The following is a 25,093-nucleotide window of genomic DNA, read 5'->3' as shown; positions in this document are numbered from 1 at the left end:
ATAGAGAGCAATAGAGACAGAAAGCTGCAAACTGAACAATCTGTAAAGGAGGTAAGACACACACAAGGAAGGCCCACAGCTACAACAAATGCACGGTGGTACTCCAGAAGCATGGAAAACCTTGATCAGCACAGCTGCCTGGAAGATGCCTGTGAGAAGCAGAGGTCAATGGCTGTAGAGCCAAAGAGGCTCCGTACAGAACCAAATATGGCTCTTTTAAAAGAAAATGAAATATTTAAGTTCGGGTATATTGAAGGGAGGGTGGAGTGCTGGAATAACCAGTATGAGACGGTACTGACAGGCAAGTATTTTTATTAGATTAAAGGGGTTCTTTGAGATTCTTTACAGAAAGAGAAATGATTGAGGTGAACAGTTCCAGGAATCTTAATGAAAACCATTAGCTGAATCCAGCCTGCTTTTCTGCTCAATCTGGTCCACTTCCCCAAAAGTACAGTGCCTGTCACACATGGCATGCAGGTCCCATGATCTCTAGCATAGCTTTTCTCATGGTCAAAGGGGACCCCCGTCTTCCTTTTTTATCAGTGGATCAGCTGGTTGAATCCAAACTCATGCACAGACCTTTTCCAGTGCAATAAAATAATTGTGCAGGGTGCGCCTGTGTATATTTCTTACTTATTGTGAGGCTTCCTCTGTGTCACTTCCTAGTAAATGATTCACAACAATCAGTTTTTTGGCTGTGGAAAATTTATGGATTATTAATACATGTGTCAATTACCAATAATGGTCAATTGTGTATTTTAGTCATGCAAAAAGGTTTTGTTGATCTTTTTTTCTGAAATTTGATGTAATCTAGCTCTTTAATTGTGAAAGGTTGCTGACCTCTCCTGTGGTGCATCAGTGCCCTCCCTCCACCCCAGTATGCTGCCCCAAACAGTTAGATAGAACTGACCCTGCGCCAGTGGACACATACCCGGGATTGTAGTTTCCTTAAACATGTTCCTGCGGTTTTTGTGTGTGTGTGTGTGCACATGCACGTGCACATGTGCACGCTCTTCACACTTAGCTAACTACAGTTGGAAACACTGATGCAACACGGGGTAGCCAAAGCACACATGATTGCTATATGAAATGTGACATGGACCTAACAGCTATTCTTCCCGGATTTGTTAGGGATTTTTTCTTCTGGTTTTTGACTGTACAGTTCTTTGTATACGCAGTTTTATGCACATCAGGAAAATCTGCGTGGTCTCTTGCCTTTGTGAAAATGCACTATGTGAGTACACGCTATTAAATTTTCTTAGCAGGAGAGCGTGGATTAGAGCAATTTTTTGCTTAGGAAATACAAGTTGTTAATGAGAAAAACAGTTAACTGAATGAATGACTTTTTTAAAAAAAATGTTATTCTTCTGACTTTTGACAGTACTTAAATTTGGATGCCAGTTTGTTCCAGGAGGACATTAACTCAATCCAATAGTTGGAAAGGTGACCTTTGGCAATGAAGGACTTTATCAGAGTTGCACATTGGCCCTCCCCTTCCACAGCTGGCCTATCATAGTTTATACAGGGTGTGGGGAGAGGGTTGCTTTTATGCATCTCTGTGCCTCTATGTTGCTGCCAGAGCCAAAGTGAAGGAGAAGAAGAGGAGGCTGGAGACGTCTTTTGCAGAGGGGCTTGGGCAGAAATCCTGAGACATGGCAACTGCAGGGAAGGTAAGACAGGCAATTCCTGTGACTCGACAGCATATATGAAAAGTGTTTTGTGTGCATGCCTTCGGTTGCTGAAAGAATAGACTCTTTAAAAGTGTCCATTGCCTAAAGAAATATTTGTGCAGATTCATTTCTCAGTGCCAAGATGATGCTAAGTGTGCAGACTGTAAAGTTAGAAATCCCTGGTTTAAATCTTGCCTCTCCCACAAACTAACCAAGTTATACAAGTCACTTTTATCTCAGCCTCCACTTGCAATATGTACTTACTAATGCTGGCCTACATTACAGGGTTGTTATAAGGACTTCTGAGGTTAATGCATGTGTATTGAACACTCCAGAGCATGACGGGATGTCCTTCAAAGTATCTTAAGTAAGACATTTGAGATCTTTTGTCTGCAGATTAACATTGTCCCCCTAAGCGGAGTTACATCCTTGTAAGCCCTTGACTTAGGAGGTATAACCCTGCCTAGGATGAACACTGTAAGTCTGTAACAAGATCGATTTCTATGTTAAAAATAATTTTTAAAGGATCTTGTATAGCACATAATGTATTTTAAATGTTTGCAAAATTTCTGATTCTAAATAAAACAATTTTATTTAATACATCAATGTTGATGTAAGAGCACAGAAGTTTTTAAAGCAACTCGACATTCTTCACACAAGCAGGGGGGAAACTTTCATCTCGGGGCAGCTTATCCATGAAGGGTGACAAGAGGAACACGACACCTTCCAGTGAACTATGAAAGGGAATTTGCAGAGGGGAGATGTGCTGGCTTGTCGCTCATGCATCTGACTCCTGCAGATTTCTTTTCATATATCACACCAGAAGCATGTTAAGAGGAAACTCCACTCCCTAGCACTTCCTCTTTCCTCCTTTTCTTTTTACACGCAAAGCTGATCTCCATTGTATATATATGTCATCAAACGGCAAAGGATATATTATCTTGGGCAGGGCTTTTTTCTGGGAAAAGAGGTGGTGGAACTCAGTGGGTTGCCCTCGGAGAAAATGGTCACATGGCTGGTGGCCCCACCCCTGATCTCCAGACAGACGGGAGCTTAGATTGCCCTCCGCACCGCTGAGCAGTGCAGAGGGCAATCTAAACTCCCCTCTGTCTGGAGATCAGGGGGCGGGGCCACCAGCCATGTGACCATTTTCAAGAGGTTCCAGAACTCCATTCCCCCGCGTTCCTGCTGAAAAAAAGCCCTGATCTTGGGGCTAAATGTCAGCCTCTTCTTCTACTCGATGTGCCAATTTTCAATGAGCAGGTAATTCTTGAATACCAAGGACATGCTGTCTGAAGTGGTACAGCCTAGACAATGCTTTACAATCTCATCTATTGCTAGATGTGAGACCTAATTAGCATCATCAGTCAGTTGCAAGGACCTGCCAAGGCATAGAGTCTCAGCACTAACCACTTCCATGAGAGGACTTAAAGGAGTGTTGGTTGCAGGATGGAAAGTTGTCCCCAGAGGCCTCTGCAAAGTCACAGGGTCTTTAGGACAGTCTTGCTTTATGGTGCCCCAGGGAAAAAGAAGTTTCGTGTCATTCCTTCAGCTCCAGCTAGCAAATTTTGGTATGTGAAAGAGTTGCCCAGGAAGAAGCAGTGAGTGGGGCTCTCATGCCCTATATCAAGGCCCATCAGTACCAATGAGGCTTGGAGAGAGCTATGAGCTATTTCTGCTTGGCTCCCTTCCTGGAAATTGGAGACATCGTAGGAGGAGCACTGGGCCAATTCCTAATTTCTGGCTGGGTGGGAAGTCAAGGGAACAGAGTAAGTATGATTCTACTGTGCTCCTTCCAGTGATATTTATTTATTCATGCAAAGAAAAAAAAATGGGAAAAACAAATCAAAACAAAATGGTGGCAAATCTATATGTAGGCTTCTATAAAAGATCTCCAAATATCTAAAAATGAGTCCATAAGTGTCATCTATATGCACTATGTTCAAATGTCAATAAAGTTATAAGGTCCCCAATCCAATAAATTATAGGAAATGGGCTTTTGTCTAGTCTCACCAATGCTGCCGTGTAAGTCTTTTAGCAGCTGTAAGGCCGAAGAGGGTCCATTTCCATTGACCATCAGTTAGGTTCCATGAGACATACAAATAATTTAAAAGTATATAAACATCCTCAAAAATATTGTTGTTTTCATGTTTGCCTATCATTTTATTTGGACTTTGTAATTTTAAAATGTTTATTTGTGAGCCTTTGGGAGATTTTTTTTTAGTATACAGAAGTGGGACAACATTTCTTAAATAAATAAGCTCTTGTTGGTTTTTTTCTCTATGCACAGCACTCCTCCCCCAATCCTACCTAAGTTATACCCACCCTTTCCATATCGTTCCAATCACATGTCTTTTCCCACTTCCTCTTGTGGTTTCCAGTTGCCTTAGAATTCAGATGTTTTGTTTTGATTAGCTTATACAAGCAAAGCCATAGATGCCAGGGGGGCGGGGGGGGGGGAAGGCTGGCGCTGGTGTCAAGTAAATACAAAAGGGGAAGGGTTTGTGGCAGAGGGAAGAGCTCTGCCCGCCTTTTGACATTTATATACTTTGTTAATGCAGTTTCTACAAGTCTATACATGGTTTTTTTAAAGTAAGAAAATCATATTGCTTTGGCCTGTAGGTAGGTAGTTAAATCTGAAACCCAGCTCAGGCACTTCAAAGAAGCAGCTTGTCAAAGTTGATATATCTCAATTTTTGATGGTTGCTAATGTATGGTGATGCCAAAACTATAGTGATCTAACACAGAATGATATGAAATTGTACTGGATCAAGCAAAGAGACTGGCTTAAAATGTATTCTTTTAAATGCATTTTCAGATTTACACCCTCTGTACTTTCCTCTCCAAAGCTTAAGTGCAAATTAGGTGTTTTTACAGTATCTTTTCCCAGTCCTGAATTGTGGGAAAGCCAGCTGGAGTTGCTGTAGATGTTTGCAGATGTGGAGATGGAGGGCCCGATTCCAGAAATACCTAAATCTCCCGTTTTTCGCTTCTTTCCACTTCATTTCTACTATCAGTGTGCTGTTAACCACAGCTTAGAAGCTTGTATTAGCTCTATCAGAAATGTGTGTTGCCTCTTTAAGGCTTTGAATGATGGGAATTGTAGTTTACGCTGCCACCAACAGGGCAAGGGATATTTGAATCCTTAATAACCTTGTTCCTGTCTTGTTTGCTTGGAGAAGTACCCCTCAATTACTGTTATGAAGGGTATCATGGAATTTAGTTTCTACACAGTTCTGATTTTGTCCTTTTTCACAGGTTATTAAATGCAAAGCTGCAGTCATCTGGGAAGCAGGCAAACTACCTTCTCTTGAAGAAGTTGAGGTGGCACCTCCAAGAACCCGTGAAATTCGAGTGAAGGTAAACATTCTTACTCAAAGGAACCTACCAATCAGGGAGTTCCTTTGCCCCTGTAATCTTCTGCCAGGTACCAGCCCTGGGCTGGCAACCCTAGTATCTGCTGTAGTATCACGCAGCCAGGTGATGGACGAGAAACGAGGCTCTCTGTTAACATATCTCCCACCTTCTCCCCTCCTCTGCACTCTTTCTGGGACTTACCAAGGACAATTTCCAGAGCAGTGAGCTAGCATCATCAATGAGCAAAAAACAATAACACCACTCAAGCATCCACCTGGAGTCTATTAAAAAGCATGGTTTCATCCACAGTATCAAATGCAGAGAGATCTGACCAAGAGCATCAGAGAAGGCCTCCCCTCCTTTCAAACAGAGATGATCCATTAGGACTACAACCCCTCTGGTTGTTGTGAAGCCACCCAGGAACAGTTTCAACATGTTGCTGATAATCTGAGTAAACCACTCCATGCTGGAGCCTACTGCCATAACCCAGGACCTTTGGAAAGCTTACCTTCTCTTAAATCACTAGGAGAAACACAAGCTCTGTCATGCAAGTAACTTCCCACAGGAGCCTCTACACAAATACCTGATAATAAAGTGCACAGTTGTAATCCAACCATATTCACTGGAAGATGTGCATAGTCCTACAAGCGTGCATGTGTTGAGCTTTCTCTCCACAATTCAAAGATCTCTGATCAAGTGAAGGGGTTCCAGGGTCGATTTCAGGTTTTTTTGGAGGGGGGGCGTGCCCACTACTAGGTTCCCTTTTATGCCCTCCCTCCTATGTGCCCCCCACCTGCCTGTGTGTCTTTCTTTCACCCACTCGCAAACTATCTTACCACCTGCATTCAAGGATGCCCACACTGCCTGCCATGGCCTTTCCACACTGGTGCTGTGTGGTGGGTGCAGCTAAGAACGCCACGGCCATGGCCACCAAGAATGCTGACGCTTTGTGTATTACCCATACACCCTTCTTCTGAAGCACTAGGCAGCATATAAAGCTGGAACCAGAGGTGACAAAGCTCTCACAAGCAGGCAGTGGCAGGGTGTGAGTGCAGGCTTCAGAGGAGATGTATGAGTAGGTAGTCAGCAGCAGTGGGCCACACTGGCAGCTATGGGCTCTGGCAGCTGCCCCACCTCACCACGTTAGGGTTGCCAGGTCCCTCAAGTCTCCCAGTGGGAGACTGGGACGCTGGCTCCTACCCTGTCGCCGCTCCTGCTGTTGTGACTGTGCACGTGCGAAGCACATGCATGCTCGCGGGAGTCACGTCATCATGCAGGGTCAAAGGGTGCCCCGCGTGATGATATCACGCGTGCTGGGGAAGGGCAGAGAGAGCAGGCAGCTCTCTCTCTCGCCGCTCCCACCCCCGCCGCCGCGCCCCTTGTCCCTGCTGGGTCAGGCTGCACAGGGGCAGCCGTGGCAAGAGAGCAGGCTGTGGCCACTGCAGCTCGCTCTCTTGCTGCCGCCGCTGCGCCCCTTGTCCCTGCACCCCTTGTCCAAATGGTTGGCAGAGTATCTACACAACAATAGTCACGCAAACTGATTAAAGAGTGGAATGCAGACTGCCCTCAAGTTATAGCTGACTTATGACAACCTCTGGTGAGGTTTTCATGGCAAGAGACTAACAGAGGTGGTTTGCCATTGCCTGCCTTTGCAACCCTGGTCTTCACTGGAGGTCTCCCATCTAATTGCTAACCAAGGCTGACCCTGCTTAGCTGAGATCTGACAAGATCAGGTTCACCTGGGCTATCCAGGTCAGGGCAATTAAACAGTAAAGAACATTTATTTTGGAACTAACATACTTGATAGTAAAGTGGAGAAATAGAGATAGATGTCTAACTATCCAGGTGACTGAGAGAGAGAGGGGGGGGGGTTCTGAGAAGAAGCAGGATATTGCCCTGAGAGTACCAATCTGGAGAAAAGACAAGGAAATGACACTCAATAGAAAGAGAGGTGCTGATCCGTTGCTGCCCCCTGCAGAGTGATCTTTCTCTTTGACACCAGACTTTGCTTCTCCCAACACAGATATGTTGAGCAACTTTCCTCTAACACCTCTCAGTGAACTCTCAGTGTATGTCAGGGATGGAACCTACTGCAGTGATCCTGGTTTTCACCCCCATTCTCAATGCGTATTCTTTTCTTTTCTTTACAGACTATCAAGTGGAAGGTGCTTCTGTATGCAAGATTTCTTCCCTTCATGGGGCGGGGGGATCATATGACTGCTGCAATTTCCCCATGTCTTAAATATTCACGGAACGCTGGCAGCCCTGTCACGTGATTTCTGATGTCACCATTTCCAAAACGGAGGCAGGCAGTTATGATTCCGTTTTCATGGCCTGCCTCCATTTTGGAAACGGTGACATCAGAAATTGCACAACAGAGCTGCCAGTGTTCCCTGAGTGGGGTGCTATTTTTAGAACATTGGGAAACAGCCTGTGTGTTCCTCCATGTGATTGGCTGTTTATCAGGAAGTCCTCCTGAATTCACCTGGAAGGTATTCTGTGTAATGGAGGGTCACAGCATTCCTCCGTTGCATTTTTCCTTGTAAATGTACATGACTAAGCAGTACAAACATTGAAGTTTTATTTGCACTTATTTACACTTAGATAGTAGCCACCGGGATCTGCCGGACAGATGACCATGTAGTAAAAGGTATTTTTCCTAACATCGAATACCCCGTTATTGTGGGCCATGAAGGAGCTGGTATTGTTGAAAGCATTGGACCAGAAGTCACATGTGTAAAGCCAGGTAAGGAGGATATTGTGTGAGAACAGCAAGCAATCGGAACCCGAGACACTTCTTTGCTTTGCAAGAAAGTAGCTCATTATTTGGGCTGCTACCTCCTGTGTCCTTCCGCTTCATTTATTCATCCATCTAAGTTATTTGTTAGTTGTTTCTCCATATAACATATATGAAGCAGTTTACAATTAAACATGTTTTTAAAAGCAGGTGAGAAACAGCTATGTGTATCTTGCTGAATTTCAGTGCTGCTAAACTGCTTTAGTGCTGCCCAGTACAAAAATACTTCTAAATACTTCAGATGAACAATGTAGATTTTTTAAAAATTTCAGAAATGGAATAAAAATCAAAGTCTGCATATTATGTATGCTAAATGCTAGCCACTAGATTTGACTGATAACTCATATTTTCTCCAGTATTTGTTCCCACATATCTGGTGGTCATCCTGTATGTAATTTGCCTCAGGTATTTTTAACAGAGAGTGTAGATCATAATTTTTAGAATATATAACATAAGTAATATGTACTATGCTAACATGTTCACAGTTGTATTTCCATAGATTTTCAGCATTTCTGCGGAGGTCCCTGCCCTCCTGAAACCCAGCCATCCCCAGGCTCCACTCCCAAATCTTCAGGAATTTCCCAACCTGCAGTTGGCAGCCGTATACCTCCACAGCCACCCTGACAACTATCCATGAAAAGAGCCATCTGGCCTCAGTGTAGTGCTGAGTGTATTCCTCTTGCTCCACAAACACCTTGCTGTCCTCCAGGCCCTTTGGTACCAGGGTTTGCCAACTCAGGGTTCGTGTTGTATCTTGATTGAACACCAGGACATGCCAGCTTTATATACAATGAACAGGGTTTTATTCGGCTCCCCCTCTGGCTCAGCCTGCATTTGTAGTCAGCTGCTCAGTCAAGCCTCAGCAGCTACAGGAGCCCTGAAGGGCCAAGACTGAAGAACATGCAAAGCAAAAAGCTGTCCCCCAGAGGTTGCTTGTAGACATTATAACAGAATATTGCTGGAGATTTGAAGGTGGAGCCTGGGAAGGAGGGGTTTGGGGAGGGATCTCAGCGGGGTATTGAGCCCACCCGCCGAGGCAGCCATTTTCTCCAGGAAAATTGATCTCTGTAGTTTGGGGATCAGTTGTAACTCCAGGAGATCTCCAGGCCAATCTTGCCTTGGTCATCTCTCTCTCTCACACACTCTCTCTCTCTCTGAGCTGTTGTACCTCACATGAGGAGACAACAAGAAGGTGAAGGAAGGGGCCCTTCCCCTAACTTGGGATACACAAGTGTTTAACAGTGTGTGTGTGGGGGGGCTATTCTACATGGGCAGACCTAGTTTAAAAATTTTAAAAGCTTATAGCAGTATATTCAATGTTAATAGTTATATCTTACGTGTGTATGTGTTTGGTGGAGTAGCATACAGGCATACAGGAGTTGTGCTGTTTTGGTTGATGGCAAATGCAAATGTAGCTCTCCACAATCCATAGTATGAGTTCCTCTAGTCTAACCAGGGCTATTTTTCAGTTGAAACACGGTGGAACAGAGTTCCGGAACCTCTTGAAAATGGTCACATGGCTGGTGGCCCCGCCCCCTGATCTCCAGACAGAGGGGAGTTGAGATTGCCCTCCGCGCCATGGTGCAGCACAGAGGGAAATCTAAACTCCCTTCTGTCTGGAGATCAGGGGGCGGGGCCACCAGCAATGTGACCATTTTCTCTGAGGGCAACCCACTGAGTTCCACCACCTCTTTTCCCAGAAAAAAAGCCCTGACTCTAACCATAACAACAACAGCAATGTTCGCTTTATATACCACTCTTCAGGACAACTTAACTCCCATTCAGAGTGGCTTACAAAGTATGTTATTATTATCCCTACAGCAATCAATCTGTAAGGGGGGTGGGGCTGAGAGAGCTCTGAGAGAGCTGTGACTGACCCAATGTCATCCAGTTGGCTTCGAGTGGAGGAGTGAGGAATCAAACCCAATTCTCCAGATTAGAGCCCTGCCGCTCTTAACCACTTATTGTTAACCAAAACCAATAACCAAAACTTATTGTTCTAATGGCTCTTATATTTTAACAAAGAAATTGTGTTGAACCGTTTATCTTCCATTTCCTTCTGTTCTTACTTCTGCTGATTAACTATTACTTAAGTCCATTTAACTTGGCATAAAATATTTAGCCAAAATTAAAATTCAAAATATGAAAATGTGTATGCTCTATACATGAACGGATGTGAAGCTAACAGTCAGTGCCATCATGCCTGTCTAAATCCATTGAAATCAAGAGCCTGAAATTAACTCAGCGTAGAATTGCACAATGATTTTTCTGTTTAAAATAACATTTTTGTGTGCTTCATTCAGGCAAATTTTAACCTAAGAACTATTTTCACCCCCTGCAAGGTGATAAAGTCATTCCTTTATGTATTCCCCAATGTGGAGAATGTGCCTCCTGTCTGAATCCTAAATCAAATTGTTGCCTCATAGGACAGTAAGTCTGTTTGCATCCTTTATTATTCATTTAGTCTTGTTCTAAGAAGCAGCATTTAGGTCAGGTTATGATACAGATCCTGTCTGGATCTCTTCAAATAGCCTCTGCCAATCTCAGAATCTGATGCCAGACAAAACAAGCAGATTTACCTGCAGAGGGAAGCAAGTTTACCACTTCCTGTGGACAAGCACCTTCTCCGAGTACACAGTCATGCCGGAGGCTTCCATTGTGAAGATCGACGATGATGCTCCTCTGGAAAAAGTCTGCCTGTTTGGCTGTGGGTTTTCTACTGGCTATGGTGCTGCCATCAATTCGGCCAAGGTAAGAATCCATGAATGTGTGCGCTTCTCAGACAGGTAAAGTAAAGGCTTGCTTCCTCTTTGCTGGAGAAGTTATACTATCAGGAATCACTCTTCAGACTTGTCCTGATACTTCAGATGCAAGTGTAGCTAGGACTATTTGAGCTGTCTTGTTGCTACTACTGGATCCAGCTTCCAAGGAGCCCCTCTCATAGGAAGCATGAATATGCTGTCACTATATTGATCTCATGTTTAGATGTCCCAGAGCAGGGGTCCCCATCCTTTTTGAGCTTGTGGGAACCTTGGAATTCTGACACAGGGTGGTAGAAGCAACCACAAAATGGCTGGCACAGAAATTGAATCGATCACAAAAATGACTGCTGCAGGAGTTGGGCATCGAGCCAACCATCAAAAGTCAGGGAGACAGGTTATGTTATGTATAAATCTATTAGTAACTCTTTAACATTTCAGGCAGAAGCTCTGTTTAACAGGATTCCTTTTAAAATGAACATATTGTTTTAAAATATTGGCTTGCCTACACACAGTTTACCTTCAGTCACACAGTGAAGATCCTTGTGCTGTGGTAGCAGCTGCTGGCAAAACAATTTAAAAAACAAACAAACTGCACAACCAATCAGATTGCTAATGGCCAATCAGCAGCCCTGCTGGGCAAAAGCCTCCTTGGTCCCCGTCCCCCCCGCCTTTATAAAAACATTTGGCAGGTGCCAGGAATGGTGTTGGCAGGCACCATGTTGGGAACCCCTGTCCTAGGCTATCTTGAGTCATCCTGTTCTTTCGTTGTCCTTTCCATCAAGTCTATAGGGACAAGTTTATTTCCCCACTCAGACAGACCGATTGCAGAGGCAAATAAGGCCTGCCTGGAGAAACTCCTAATTGATGAAAATCCAACTATGTCCAGGCAAATAGCCAAATTCTGTCTCTATTTGGTTAAATTCCGTAATAAAAAGAACAGCCATACATAGTCTCCTGCTCTTTTTACGATTTTAACTATTTTAATGTCAATGTTTTAAATATTAGAACTCCTGCGGTTCTCAGAGAACTATATACATTTTAAGATAAGATTTTAAATGCTAAATGTTTTTTTTAATGTCCTTTACATTTTTACGCTGGATTTAATCAGTTTATTGATTGATAAGGATGTATTGTCATTGTTATGGTCTCTGACCGCAAATAAATTATTCACTGAATTCTTCCAGCCTTATCCTGCCTCTGAGAGCCTTGCTACAAGTGACATCTTACACGCGAACGGCACTTGATCATTTTCCCAAGTCTTTCTGGGAATTGAAGTCCCTCTCCCCCACCCCTTTTCTTTCTGTTCCTTCCCCTCTCTGTTAGAATGTCTGCCTGAAGAGACGGAGAAAGCCTGCTTCTGCAAATCGCTCCTCCAGTCACAAGCCTGCTCTCAATGATCTTTGGGGGTGGGCAGCTGTGACTTTCTCAGCTTTCTCCAGAGCGTCTCCCCCATAGCAAGACAATTAGCAAAGTTGCAGCTGCCCGCCCCCAAAGATCACTGAAAGGACACCAGGACTTCACCAACATGTCAGCTTTCTCCAGAGCATCCCCCACCCCCCAGCAAGACGATTTGCAAAAGCTGCTATCGTAGGCTTTCTCCGTCTCTTCAGGCAGGCATTCTAACAGAGAGGGGAAGGAACAGAAAGAAAAGGGGTGGGGGAGAGGGACTTCAATTCCCAGAAAGACTTGCGAAAATGATCAAGTGCCGTTCGCGTGTAAGATGTCACTTGTAGTGAGGCTCTGTGTCTGTTCCTTTCCTGTCTGCCTGTAGTTTTCCTCATCTTCATCTTGCGCCAACATTCCTCCTTGTCCCCTGATACTGTGACATTATTTATGTCTTAAGATCATCATCAGAGTTTTTTGCTCTATGTACACATATTCTCTGAAGTGGCTGGATGCAAGAGTTGAGGCCTTGGTGACACTTTGCTAATGGAACTCATTTCTGTAGTTTGTCTGGTATCACTTTAGACTTTTAAGCGTGCAAGGAACACTTTTTTATTCTCCTGGATGATAGCTACTGTTACTGTTATATCTTAACTAATTTTTAGTTTATTATGTTCACTGGCTTTTTGATCTCTTGGCTTTTTCAAATCTTGGCTTTTTTATCTCTGCTGCTTTGTGGGAATTTATATAATTTGTTATATCTATCGAATGATAGATAATATCCTACAATTGCTGAACTCAGGGCTCTTGTTCTATATTGCTTCTCAGGTTGAACCTGGTTCTACCTGTGCTGTCTTTGGTTTGGGAGGAGTTGGTCTGTCTGTTATTATAGGCTGCAAAGCAGCTGGAGCATCCCGGATTATTGGGGTTGACATCAACAAAGAAAAATTCGCTAAAGCGAAAGAGTTAGGAGCCACCGAATGCATTTCTCCTAATGATTTCAGCAAACCCATTCATAAGGTGCTTGTGGAAATGACTGGTCTTGGCGTGGACTATTCATTTGAAGTGATTGGGCGTATTGACACAGAGGTAAGTGATTCCTCTTTTATTCTTGAGAGCGAGTGTCTGACAATACCCAGAATCTTCAAAAAGAGGATACATGAGTCACTTATGCATCCTCTTTCCATGCTCCTGCGTAGTATCTGGATTTTTTTGTATTCCTACCCGCCCTGCCCCGCTATTAACTGGAGATGTGCAAGTTTTAGATGTGTACATAATTCATGTTTGTATAAATGTTCTCTTGAAGCTGTTGCCTGACCAACAGCTGCTTCCACATAGTGGTTCCCCCTCCATTGAACATGATATGCCCCCCATGAGCTTCCCCAAGATGTTGTGCTTTTTCTGAGCATGACTCTCAGGGCATTCTCCTTAGCGCCAGAGCAAAGAAAAACCTCCTTTGCTCTGTCGGAAAAAGGGAAGTGTGAGTTGGCTGAAGGCAAAGTGTTTGTGTAGATGCCCTACCAGCAGCCAGTTCAAGGAAGGGTGCGTATAAGCTCCACCTTCAAAGTGGCAGAGATGAGCTCAGCATTCCCCCCACAGTCGTTTAATGGACTTTCCAGTTCACAGCTGAACTGTGGTGTCCCGTTAATCATGATTCAGCTATGAAGGGGTGAGGGAGGGGATGCATGATCTTTGGCACATCAGCACTTCATCACAGCCAAGAAAATAGCACGTGGTACAGGGAGGGGGTGCATGGACATCATCCCTACCTGCTTCCCCCCTCACTGTTGCTTCCAGCCTCTTTGTGGAAGAAAGCAAGGAAAGAAGATGCATTAATCTTTTGGTGCTTCCAAATGAGATGTCCTATCAGTTCATTGCAAATTCCATATGCCAAATACTAACTACTCCAAAAAGGGGGTGTGCCCAACTGCAAAGTTACCTAGTAAATCAGTTATTATGCATACTTCATACAATTTTGGAGAAAACTTTTTGCCGGATTTTTGTAGCAAAACAAATTCAGGATGAATGTGCTCTTCATAAGCAGCAAATAGCTTTATCTTATTAGCTTGAACTTCTTCCACTCAGGGAATTTTCCTAGCATGGAAAGCAGGAAATCCTTTATCAAAGGGGAACAGGAGGTGCTGCTCATTCCTGGTGGAATTCCTCAGGGTTGTCCCTTTCAGGCAGAACAAAGCAAAACCTCTTATTTTTCCCATTTCAAAAGGAAATACTTGTGATCATGGCCAGGGCTGCACTTTTGCATAGGCACGATGGAGGAAAAGGTGAGGAACAGAGTGGGGCAGCAGCAGTAGCGAGCGGTGCAGGAGTGGAGGTATGCAGAAGCTGTTCCTGCCTTCTTCCATGGCCGTTTCCACACGTCTTACTTGCCTGCAGAACATCGTGCAAAGGACCTGGACAATAGCGCCTGCTTGCACAAAATCGCACCAGGAAGACGCGATTTTGCACAAAACTCCCAGATAACAGTGTCTTCCTGTCGCAATTTCGCGCGAGAAGACACTGTCTTCCGGGTCTTTTGCACGATGTTCCACAGGCAAGTAAGACGTGTGGAAACGGCCCATGTTTCTTGCTGGGACACATTTTCACACACCCATTGTGGAAGCAGCCTTAACCTTTCTAGGAAAAAGTCACTATCCAGCCCTTATTTCAAGCTGCAGGGGCACATACATTAATTTCTATAGGTCTCCCACCCTATAGCTTGTCAAAATGGCATCTTCTATATTTTACTAAATCTTGAACTATGCCAAAACTGTAGTGAAAATCTTTGTGGAAGGCGCCATCATTTCTATTTCTTTGATGATTTTCTTGTGCCTCCCAGGTAGCTGCTCTTGCCTCTTCCTGCTTGGGTTCTGGAACCTGTGTGCTGGTAGGAGCACCACCTGCAGGGTCGCAGCTCGCTTTCGATCCGACACTGCTCCTCACAGGGAGGAAGCTGATTGGGTCCTTAATAGGAGGTGAAGATTCCTTGAAATGGGTTATCTCATATAATAGTTGCTCTGTGTGTGTGTTACGTTCACTGAAATCATATGTATCTGCTCTGAATGGAAATATTTTTTTTTATTTAGTACATTTTTCATCTTGCCCTTTCTCTAAGGTGCTCAGGGCAACTTACTTTGCTCTGTTCTTCTCTTTTTTGTCCTCACAACAACATTTTGAGGGAAGTTAGGGTAAGAAATTTGGGGGCCTGAGGAAGAGATGGTAGGGAGAATTTCTCCGCCCTGCTACCAGGACTCAGTCCACTGGTAGCCTTCCGGTTCTTGTTTAGGGTTGCCCCTTACTGAAGGCATGATTGGATCTTCCCTAGACTTTTCTTTCCCTAATTCAGATCTAACGTTGCTGACTAAGGTGATATACACAGCACAGAAAATATTTCAACCAGAGCTGGAAGTTTTATTAAAAAGGTCAAAGAGATTAAAAAGCGGTAGGGGCAGGCACCAGTCCTGGGCCCGTCCCTCCGAACTCTATAACAGTTAGAAACAGATACAGAATACAAGACAGTATGCATGACACAACAATACACTAAGGTAGCTACAATACCCTTTCCCCCAACCGAGAGCTCTCGTGACTCCCCCTGTTGCAGAGCAGCAGAACCTCAGTAGGTCATTGCATGTTGACAAGAGCTAGGAGTAACAAATGCCTGGTTAGTCCCTCTTTTATAGGGAAATATCAAAGGCTTGCTTCATTAACATCCTAATCAATTACGTTGTCTTTGTTCTTGAAAGACAGTTCCATTGAGGGTATTTCATGTAAACATAAGTCCATACATCCTTTACCTCTAAGATAGAGTGCATCTTTGATATGCATTTGGCTACAATGTAAATTACAAAGGGATGTTCACACTTCACTAGCTATAGTTTTGGGATGTCCTGTTCTTCTGGAGATAAGCTGTTTGCCCCGGTCCTTATCACCTTGCTCTTTAGTAATTTACATGCAAAGGCCAGAGGACCCTTCAAAGGTCCCAAACAATTAACAACTTTTATGGCCTTATCTGTTCTCTGTCACAGAGGGTGAAATCTTCTCAGGAAACGCAACTTTATTCTGCAGAGAGAGAGAGAGAGAGAGAACCTTTGGAAGATTTCTTTTTCCAAACTATAGCTGGTTATAACCCACTAACAAAATTCTTACGACAGACATCTTGGAGTAAGAGTGGACTGTAACCTAAATATGAGCAGTCAGTGTGATGCAGTGGCAAAAGAGGCAAACTCAGTCTTGGGTTATATCAAAAGGGCCATTGCATCAAAATCGCAGGAGGCATAGCCCCTCTCTATACTGCCTTGGTCAGGCCACACCTGGAGTACTGTGTGCAGTTCTCGAGGCCTCACTTCAAAAAGGATGTGGACAAAACTGAGAGGGTGCAGAAGAGAGCAACAAGAATGATCAGGGGTCTGGAGACAGAGCCCTACAAGGAGAGGCTAAGGGCCTTGGGAATGTTCAGTTTGGAGAAGAGGAGATTGAGGGGGGACATGATTGCTCTCTTTAAATATTTGAAAGGCTGTCATTTGGAAGAGGGCAAGGAGCTGTTCCAGTTGGCAGCAGAGGATAGGACTTGAAGCAATGGGCATAAATTACATGCAGAAAGGTACCGGCTGGATATTAGGAAAAACTTTTTCACAATCAGAGTAGTTCAAAGGAGTAATCAGCTGCCTAGGGAGATGGTGAGCTCCCCTTCACTGGCAGTTTTCAAGAAGAGGTTGGATGAATATTTGTCAGGGTTGGACTAGAAGGTCTGTATGACCCCTTCCAACTCTGTGATTCTGTGAAAATCTGCTTGGCTGACATGTGACTGATCCAAGGTCATCCCCACTAACTTCACGGTAGAGTGGGAACTGAAACTTGGGTCTCCCACATCCTAGGCCAACACTCTAACCCACTGGCAAGGTAAAGCATACTCTGAGATGGGGCAGTTGCTCAGAGCTTCTTCTGGGGCCCACTGCCACGGGCCCCCACCCACACACTCCCCCTGCCACCTGTCTGCATGTCCTTCCCTACCTGTTTCCTTGAAGTGGGCTCCAACCCCCATGCTCCCAGCTGCCCAGTGTCATTGGGTTGTACATAGTGGTGGAGCTCCTTGTAGCCCTGACAGCAGCATATGAAGCTGCATTTACCTGCCCGTGCTTTTGGGGGAAAATGTGCTGATTGGGCAGGTAACTGAGTATGGGCGATGGAGAGACTTGCAGGTGGGAGAAGGCTGCATAGGCAAACAGGTAGGAATGGAAAGGAAGGCATGAGTAGGGACGGTTGTGAGCAGAGAGAGACCCCTGTACTCTGTCTACCCAGAGGCCCCCCCCAAAATCTGGGACTGACCCTGCATGCTTGTGTACTGAAAGTAGAACCAGGGTGAAGCTGATCACCTCAGGAGACAAGAGTGTGGGGCACCATTAAAGAACTGAAAATGATCAATTATGTAGGTAACTGATATATTTTTCCCACCACGGTGGGCACAAATAAGATTTTCTACCTCAGGCACCAACATTTCTTGGGCCATTTGTGTGATGGTGTTGGTATACCATGGTGCACACAGGGACATTTCTGGTACTGAGTGACTTCCCAGTGTACTGTCTAAAATAGAGCCTGCTATTTGAATTTTGAGGAGTTAGCCATGTTAGTCTGTAGTCATAAAATAGTAAAGAGTCAAGTAGCACCTTTAAGACTAACCAACTTCATTGTAGGATACGCTTTCGAGAACCACAGTTCTTTTCATCAGATGCATGGAGGGGATGAAGAAACTGGCCAGAGATACATAGGTAGTGAGAGGAGGGGGAAGATTTACATTCAGCTGTGGAGGGGAGGGGTCACACCCAGCCTGAATTGTGCACTCCATCTCTTTCATGACTTTTGCAGCTGATTTGCATCTGCTCCCCGCTCCCCTCAGCATCTATATATCCCTGTATATATCCTTGTCCAGTTTCTTCATACCCTCCATGCATCTGATGAAGAGAGCTGTGGTTCTCAAAAGCTTATGCTACAATAAAGTTGGTTACTCTTAAAGGTGCTACTGGACTCTACTATTTGAATCTGGTATCCTTAGTAAATTACTGCAATATACTCTACATGGGGCTGCCCTTGAAGATTGTTCAGAAGCTTCAGGTGCTTCAGAGAATAGCTGCTGGCTGGTTAAAAACTCCCTGAGAACACATCTGGCCAGTATCATCAGAACATCACTGGATTCCAATTCAATTTCCAGCAGAATTGAAAGTGCTACTTAGCTGTAGGGACCAGAGGTGATGGCTGAGATTAATATCAGAGGGTCTCTTTCATGTGCTTCCAACTCCTGTCTGGAATAACTTCCTTGCATGCATTCACCTGGCACCTATTCTTTTCAGTTTTAGATGAAGATGTTTTGATTTGTGTTACTTTGTTTTGCTGTTCTCATCCGTAGTGTTGGCCTAGTTGTGCCAACTTGCTACGTGATATTATTTTTTAATATTCCTGTGTTTTAGTATTTATTCAGCCTTTGGGGTACACTAATGTACAAGTGGAAACTTAAACGGACTTAAGGCAGTTCCGCTTGTGCAAGCTCTCGTGCCATATGTAGCAGTTTCCTCTCCATAGATTATAGTGCCCAGAAATTGGTTTCCGAAGATCCTCAGCAAGTAGAAAGGCAAGAGGGGTTACAATAAGTCTGACTTAAGTGCAAACAGCTACCCATGGTCTTTTTCTTGCATTTCCTCTTGTGCAACTGCTCTAGCTCAAGTGAAATTTTTCACTAGATGCAACCCATTGTTTTTGTTGAATGTTGGTCACACCCAACAATGTCTTCCCTCCTTTAAAAAAGAAGTGGAACATACAGACTGACCCACTGCCTTTCTCTTATTTTTACCCAGGATGGAAGCTAAAAGATGCTCTCCCCAAACTAGTTTCTGATTACATGAACAAGAAATGTAATCCAGATGCATTAATAAGTCACATGTTGCCCTTTGAGAAAATTGCTGAAGGCTTTGAGCTGCTGCATGCAGGTAAAAGGTAATGAACGCACATTTTACTGTTACGATTCCAAGCCAAAAAAATCTGCTCTTTAATAACAACCACAACAACTGTCCTTATGTACTGCTCTTTTAGACAGATTAGTGCCGCAGTCAGAACAGTGAACAAAGCCAGAGCAGTGAACAAAGCCAGTGTTGTTGAGGAGCTAGTGCTAAGAGGAGTGGCTTACTCAAGGCCACCTACTCAGCTCAGGGTAGTAACAGAATTTGAACCAGCAGAGTGCTGATTCACAGCCCAACCACTTAACCACTATGCTACAGGAGCTCTCTTCTCTGGAAGAGTCCAAGGTGGACATGTCCATCTTCCTTTCACATGCATTGACTAAGGCTTTGGCCAAACATGTACCTCTGGTAAGCTACAACCATGTATGTCTAATAAGAGATGGGAACGTGCAAACAGAGTCATGACTGGGTCGTAATATCTATTGGGCATTGTTAAAGATTCTTTTGGAAATGTTTTTATCTTTCCCCTTTCTCTTTCAGTATTCGTTCTGTCCTGTTGTTTTAAAGTTCCAAAGGCAACCAGTCAGTGGGGCATCAGCAGAACAGAACATCTTCTTCTTTAGATCCTTCATGTACCGGATGAAATTCAACAGATATTTACATTCACAAAATTTTCAATGAACACCAATATATTTTAATAATAACATAATAATAACATTTGATTTATGTATCACCCTTAAGGCCTACTCAGAGTGGTTTACAATGTGTGTTGTTATTATCCTCACAACAATCACCCTGTGAGGTGGGTGGGGCTGAGAGAGCTCCGAGAAGCTGTGACTGACCCAAGGTCACCCACCTGGCTTCAACCGGAGGAGTGGGGAATCAAACTCAGTTCTCCAGATTAGAGTCCTGCCGTTCTTAACCACTACACCAAACTGGCTCTCACCATCCATTTTTGCAGCCAGCAAGAGGCAATTCCTATGTTAACTGTACCTGTAAGGAAGGACCACAGGAAAAAAAAACACGTGGTAGGCTTCTGTCATGATGAATTGATCTCAGACTAGTAACTAGTAGCAAGCTCAGTGGCGGCTGCTGCCGAGGACCACAGGACAAGAAAGGGGTGATGAACTTCTTTCTCCTCATGTCACTCCCCTGCATGCATACCATCAGTCCTTGTTCCCTAAGCTAGGCTCTGGAACAAAAATTAGCTTCCCACCAAAGAGAAAAAGATCTGATGTGTGTCTGCTTGACACATCCGAATACCACCATCTGCTTCTTCAGCAATGACCCACACTTGAAGAGTTCAGTGGCCTTTGACTGGAGTAACTGTGTTGCAATGCAGCTATAATTCTCCTTTCCATTACCAATGCAAGAGTGATACTTTATAGCAGGGGTGGCCAAACTTGCTTAATGTAAGAGCCACACAGAATAAATGTCAGATGTTTGAGAGCCGCAAAACATGACACATTGAAGTGACTTCGGAGGAAGAGACAAGTTTGTGGGAGTGTCTTGAAAGTGGCATCACAGGAAGGGGTGGGGTTTTGGTGCAGTATGCTGGAAGTGACATAATCAAAAGGGGTGGAGCTTGGGAAGAGTCATCACCTGACCTTTGACAAAAGTGATATCACATCCTTGCTAGGCTTCACCCCCAAAGTCCCCAGGTATTTTCTGAGTCGGACCTGGCAACCCCAACATTTTTTTTGAAAATACGAAAGACATGGAAAGAAAGAAGGAAAGAAGGGGAGGGAGGGAAATAAACTAAAATAAACTGTACAGCCACGGCAATACTCAGAGACCTCTGGGAGCCGCACAATATGTCTGGAAGAGCTGCATGCAGCTCCCGAGCCGCAGTTTGGCCACCCCTGCTTTATAGGTTGTGAGGATATAATTAGGTTAGTAAATGGATCCCTGTGACGGCCTCTTTCTGGCAGGTTTTTTTTTTTTTAGCCGTGGAGATACATGATTAGCTTTCAACATAAACAGATCTTCTCTAGCTTTAGGCGAGTAGAATGCGTGGTCTCTAGGCTGTATATATAGCTGTAGGAAATTTATAGTTCCTCATACACTTGGCATTGCAAGATAATCTTAACAACAGTGAGTGGGTGCTTTAAAAATCTTTGAAAGAGAGTTATATGTAGCAAAAGGCAGTCATTCACAGCAGTGATACTTTCCATTTCTGTTACAGGGTTTTAAAACTTTAAAAAATGTGATCTGCTTATAGTCATTAAAGTAAACCAATTAATCTGAGCATAGGTATTGTGGACTCAGTTATTGTATTTTAAACACTGTAACTTCATCTCAGTTGTTTTAGAGATGAGTGCAACAGGCCTGTCACGGAGGAAAATGAAATATTTAATTTAGACACTGGAAGAAAGTATATTTAACAGAGTTTTGAATAAAACTGCCAAATCCATGCACACCATTCTTAACTCAGGGAGAGTCCCAACCATACTGTTTATCTCTCACCTGTATTCTGTCGAAAATGATGTGTTTGCAAGAGGCAGGAAACTTTTATGAGTGTCAGAACTTCTGAATAAGCCAAAGTCAACACAACACAAATAAAGGATAACCAAGTTTATTTAGGAAACCCAAAATAAAAAAAATCAGATATGTAAAAGAAACATCAAGTATGCTCTGGTTTTTGCTAAGTAAATTTTACTTGAGAGTTTCTGATATGAGTATAATTTAACATAAGATGTTAAAAGTCGTAAGCCTAGTGAACTGATAATACCTGAAACATATTTAGAAGTAAGTGTAAGATACTCCATATTAGGCTTGCCAGGTTCCCACTGGTTGCTGCTTCCTGCCGCTGCTCCTGTTGCAGGTGTGAAAAAATTAATGTAGAAAAAAATAGCTCTCAGCAATGGCATGACATCACTTCCAAACCTAGAAGTGACATAAGTCCTCTTGGGGAATTGCTGAAAACTCTATGGATTTACCATAGAGTTTCTGACAATTCCTAAAGAGATGTGACATCACTTGGATTTTCTCCAGAAGTGATATTACACCATTGCCACCATTCTTCTTAGGTTTGCCAACCTCCATCTGGGACCCGGAGATCTCCCAGAATTACAATGATCTCCAGAACAGAGAGATCAGTTCCCTTGGAGAAAATGGCTGCTTTGGAGGGTGGAATCTATGGCATTATACCCTGCAGAGGCCCCCTGCCAAACTAACCCTAACTCTGTCCAAGCTCCCTCCCCCTGATCTCCAGGAATTTCCCATCCTAGACCTGGCAACCCTACTTGACCCACCCCAGACTACTGCCAGGTGCTAGGCCATGCCTGGCAACCCTATTCCCTGTACTTCAAGAGATGCAGAGATTTCCACTGCTCACTGGAAGTATTATGTGCATAAATTAGCAGTCAGGTTTAACATATGAATTGGTCCTCAGATATCCACACAGCTTGTGTCCAGGAACAGTGACTCAGGTCACTTCACAGCTAAACTCTTATTAAGAAAAAAACAAATTCCATACCTCAAAGAAAACATAGCATGTGCTGGTGAAATCTGATTTATACATCCAGTGTTGCCAACTGTTTTCAACAGATATCTGCACTTAGCTTTTTTTCTGGAAAAATAAAGTAAGTGACACAATTTTAGTATCCAAGGAGGGATCTGTACATTCAAGATGGCGCCACAGTTGCTGTACAATACTGCCATATATATGTCAGTGCAGGTCTATTTCAAAAGTGTCTCCAAATATTTGAAGGGTGTATTATGAATGCAAAGCAGGATTGCTGTGGCATGTTCCGCCCCTGACAAACATACATTCATTTTAATGGGTGCATTGAGCCTGCACATATATGTACATAAGGCTCTTTCTGTGTACTGAAGAACTTTGTCCAAATAAAGTTCCCAATCATGCTGGGGGGGCGGGGGGGGGGACTTGACATTTGTATGTGCTCGCTCCCATGCTCATTCATCCTACAGACCTCAAAAGGATCTCGCTCTGTCACAGGAACACATTTCAATATATATTAGCCCCTTCAAGGATCCAAATCTAGTTTTTCCATGGCTTTGGGTCATTGGCAGTTTACTGTCAAGTATGTCTAACATGCCACTGTGTGAGCCATTGGGTTGGAGCCAACCTATTTTTCCACTGGTGAAAGAGGGAGGATGCGTTCCCTTTGACTACCCAAAAAGGCTATGCTGGGGACCATGAGACCTGCATGAACAAAAATTACAAAAAAAAGAATTGGCAAGATTGAAAGACAAAAGTACCTGAATCCAGCTCGTTGCCTGCACATCTTTTTATGTTCAAACAGCTTGTTATTAAGAAATTATCCTCCTAGCACCACTGAAATGTCAAACAAAGTGTGGTGGCACTCCCACAGGTGGTGCAACAACATCACTTCTGGAAGTGATGTTGTCACGCCCTCCTGGGAGCGCGCGCACCACAAGTGTTCCTGAGGTGCCTGCCGGTGGCGGGCAACTTCTGGGGACTTGCCACCTCCCACCAATCACTGGCGGATCAGCAGGCAAGGGAGCAAACCCTCAGGAGTTTGCCCGCCACCCACAGGCACCTGAGAACTCTATGGGAGACTGAGAGGCTATGGTGCCAGCTGTAAGAAGTTCTTGCTTGTGTGGTATTGCACTAGGCAGCACAGTTAGGAAGGCTGGCTGGCAGAACCTCAACAAAAGAGATGCAGTGGCTCTGAGCGAAGAATTAAATTAGGAGAACCAAGCAGAAAGACACCCCATCAGTTACAAATGGGAGGAGATTACTTCTCTTGATTATTTGGTTCTTGGCTCAGTACTTCATTTCCTGTCTTTACTTCAACAATAGCCATTTCCTCTCCAAAATCCAGACGCTATGTTTCCCTTCTTTCACTTCTGTGAGAAATATCTAATTCCACTGTATATGCCAGACTCTTTTCCAGGGCAGACTGTTAAACCAGGAAGCTAGCAGTGCCCTACCCCAGACTCTGTGTACTTTCAGACATTAAAAGCAACTTAACAGTGGAAGGCCAGAAAGAGGAAATGATCTCAATAATAAACCAATTAGCATTCCCATTGTATTGTGGACAATAAATACCACCTGGGCAATGTGTTGAAAAAGCAAATCTGATCAAAATAAAGGTTAAGATTGGTAGTCATCAGTCACATTGATTGTCCAGGGACACAACTCTCTTGTCTGTTTTCGGAGGGTTCACATACGAGTGAGCAAGGGAGATGGAGGTGAGGGAGTAAGCTGGGCCAACTTTCTCCTCCCTTCACACTTCGCTATATCCTGGGCCCATTTTGCTTGTCATTCATTAATGGCAGGAACTGTCACAGAATTGGGGAGGGGGGGTGGACAGGGTGAAGAAAGTCAGCCTACTCCCACTACTCCAGCGCCATCTGCGTCGCGGCTGCTGCTTGAGAGATTAGCTCACGTGGCATTTGAGTCTCATTCTGGAAGGCCTAGTCTGTGTGCATTTGGCTTGGGGAGCTTTGTAGCCCAATAAGATAAGTAAAGGACCTTTATGTTATGGCCAGGCATATTGCTGTGCAACTGCTACAACAGCAGCCCCCGTGTAATGCACATGGAAAGCTAAATCGAACCATCAGCTACTAGACTGCAACTGTTTTTAAGCCCCCATGTTTTGTGGAAATATAGCCACAAAGGTTAAGTTGTATGATCTTAAATCTGTGGCACTCCTGTGCTTTGCTTTTTGCAATATTCCATTATGGATAAATGTGTACGGGAAAACATTTTCAAAGTAAAATAAGACTGAAAATACCTATCTTGGCTTTTAAGAGTCTGATGCTGTTCTTGCCATGGTGTCAAAACACTTTCAATTTCAGTAAATTCATACTAACTCACGGTCAAGTATATAAGAAACTTCAAGGCACTGCCTTTCGAAGCATGGTCTTTGCATGAGCCAGCAATGAGCTCATAGCTTATAAATATTTACTTTGGTTTCCTGACAGTTTTGTTCCCATCTGGGGATATAAAGTCTGATGTTCTAAAGTTTGTATTCTTAGAGGTCATCTGGAGAACAGATGAACATCAGACTGACATGGCATCAATCTGTTTTAAGCAAGGACAACTTTCAGGAAGATGCCACTACAAGTGAGCATCAAGAAATTAGCTCCTGTGTCTCCCCCTCCCCAATCACACCATAGTGTAAATTTCATCAAATATGTAAACATTTTAAGAAATGATACAAGCATGTTTGTTACTTAACACTCAGG

At 43.8% G+C, this 25,093-nt stretch overlaps 1 protein-coding gene across 1 annotated transcript; it reads left to right on the top strand.

The window, feature by feature from the left end:
• Window positions 1-1,538: 1,538 nt before the first annotated feature.
• On the top strand, window positions 1,539-21,160 carry LOC129336565 (alcohol dehydrogenase 1-like). The gene is made up of 9 exons (XM_054989729.1): window positions 1,539-1,670; window positions 4,929-5,030; window positions 7,632-7,773; window positions 10,167-10,254; window positions 10,356-10,575; window positions 12,798-13,058; window positions 14,806-14,941; window positions 18,812-18,950; window positions 19,454-21,160. The coding sequence occupies exons 1-9, from the start codon at window positions 1,653-1,655 to the stop codon at window positions 19,476-19,478; spliced, it is 1,131 nt and encodes a 376-aa protein (XP_054845704.1). The 5' UTR covers window positions 1,539-1,652; the 3' UTR covers window positions 19,479-21,160.
• The last annotated feature ends 3,933 nt before the right edge of the window (window positions 21,161-25,093 follow it).

The sequence above is a fragment of the Eublepharis macularius genome, chromosome 10, assembly GCF_028583425.1.
Source record: "Eublepharis macularius isolate TG4126 chromosome 10, MPM_Emac_v1.0, whole genome shotgun sequence".
Taxonomy (NCBI): Eukaryota; Metazoa; Chordata; class Lepidosauria; order Squamata; family Eublepharidae; genus Eublepharis; species Eublepharis macularius.
This window is presented reverse-complemented; position numbering and strand designations above follow the sequence as displayed.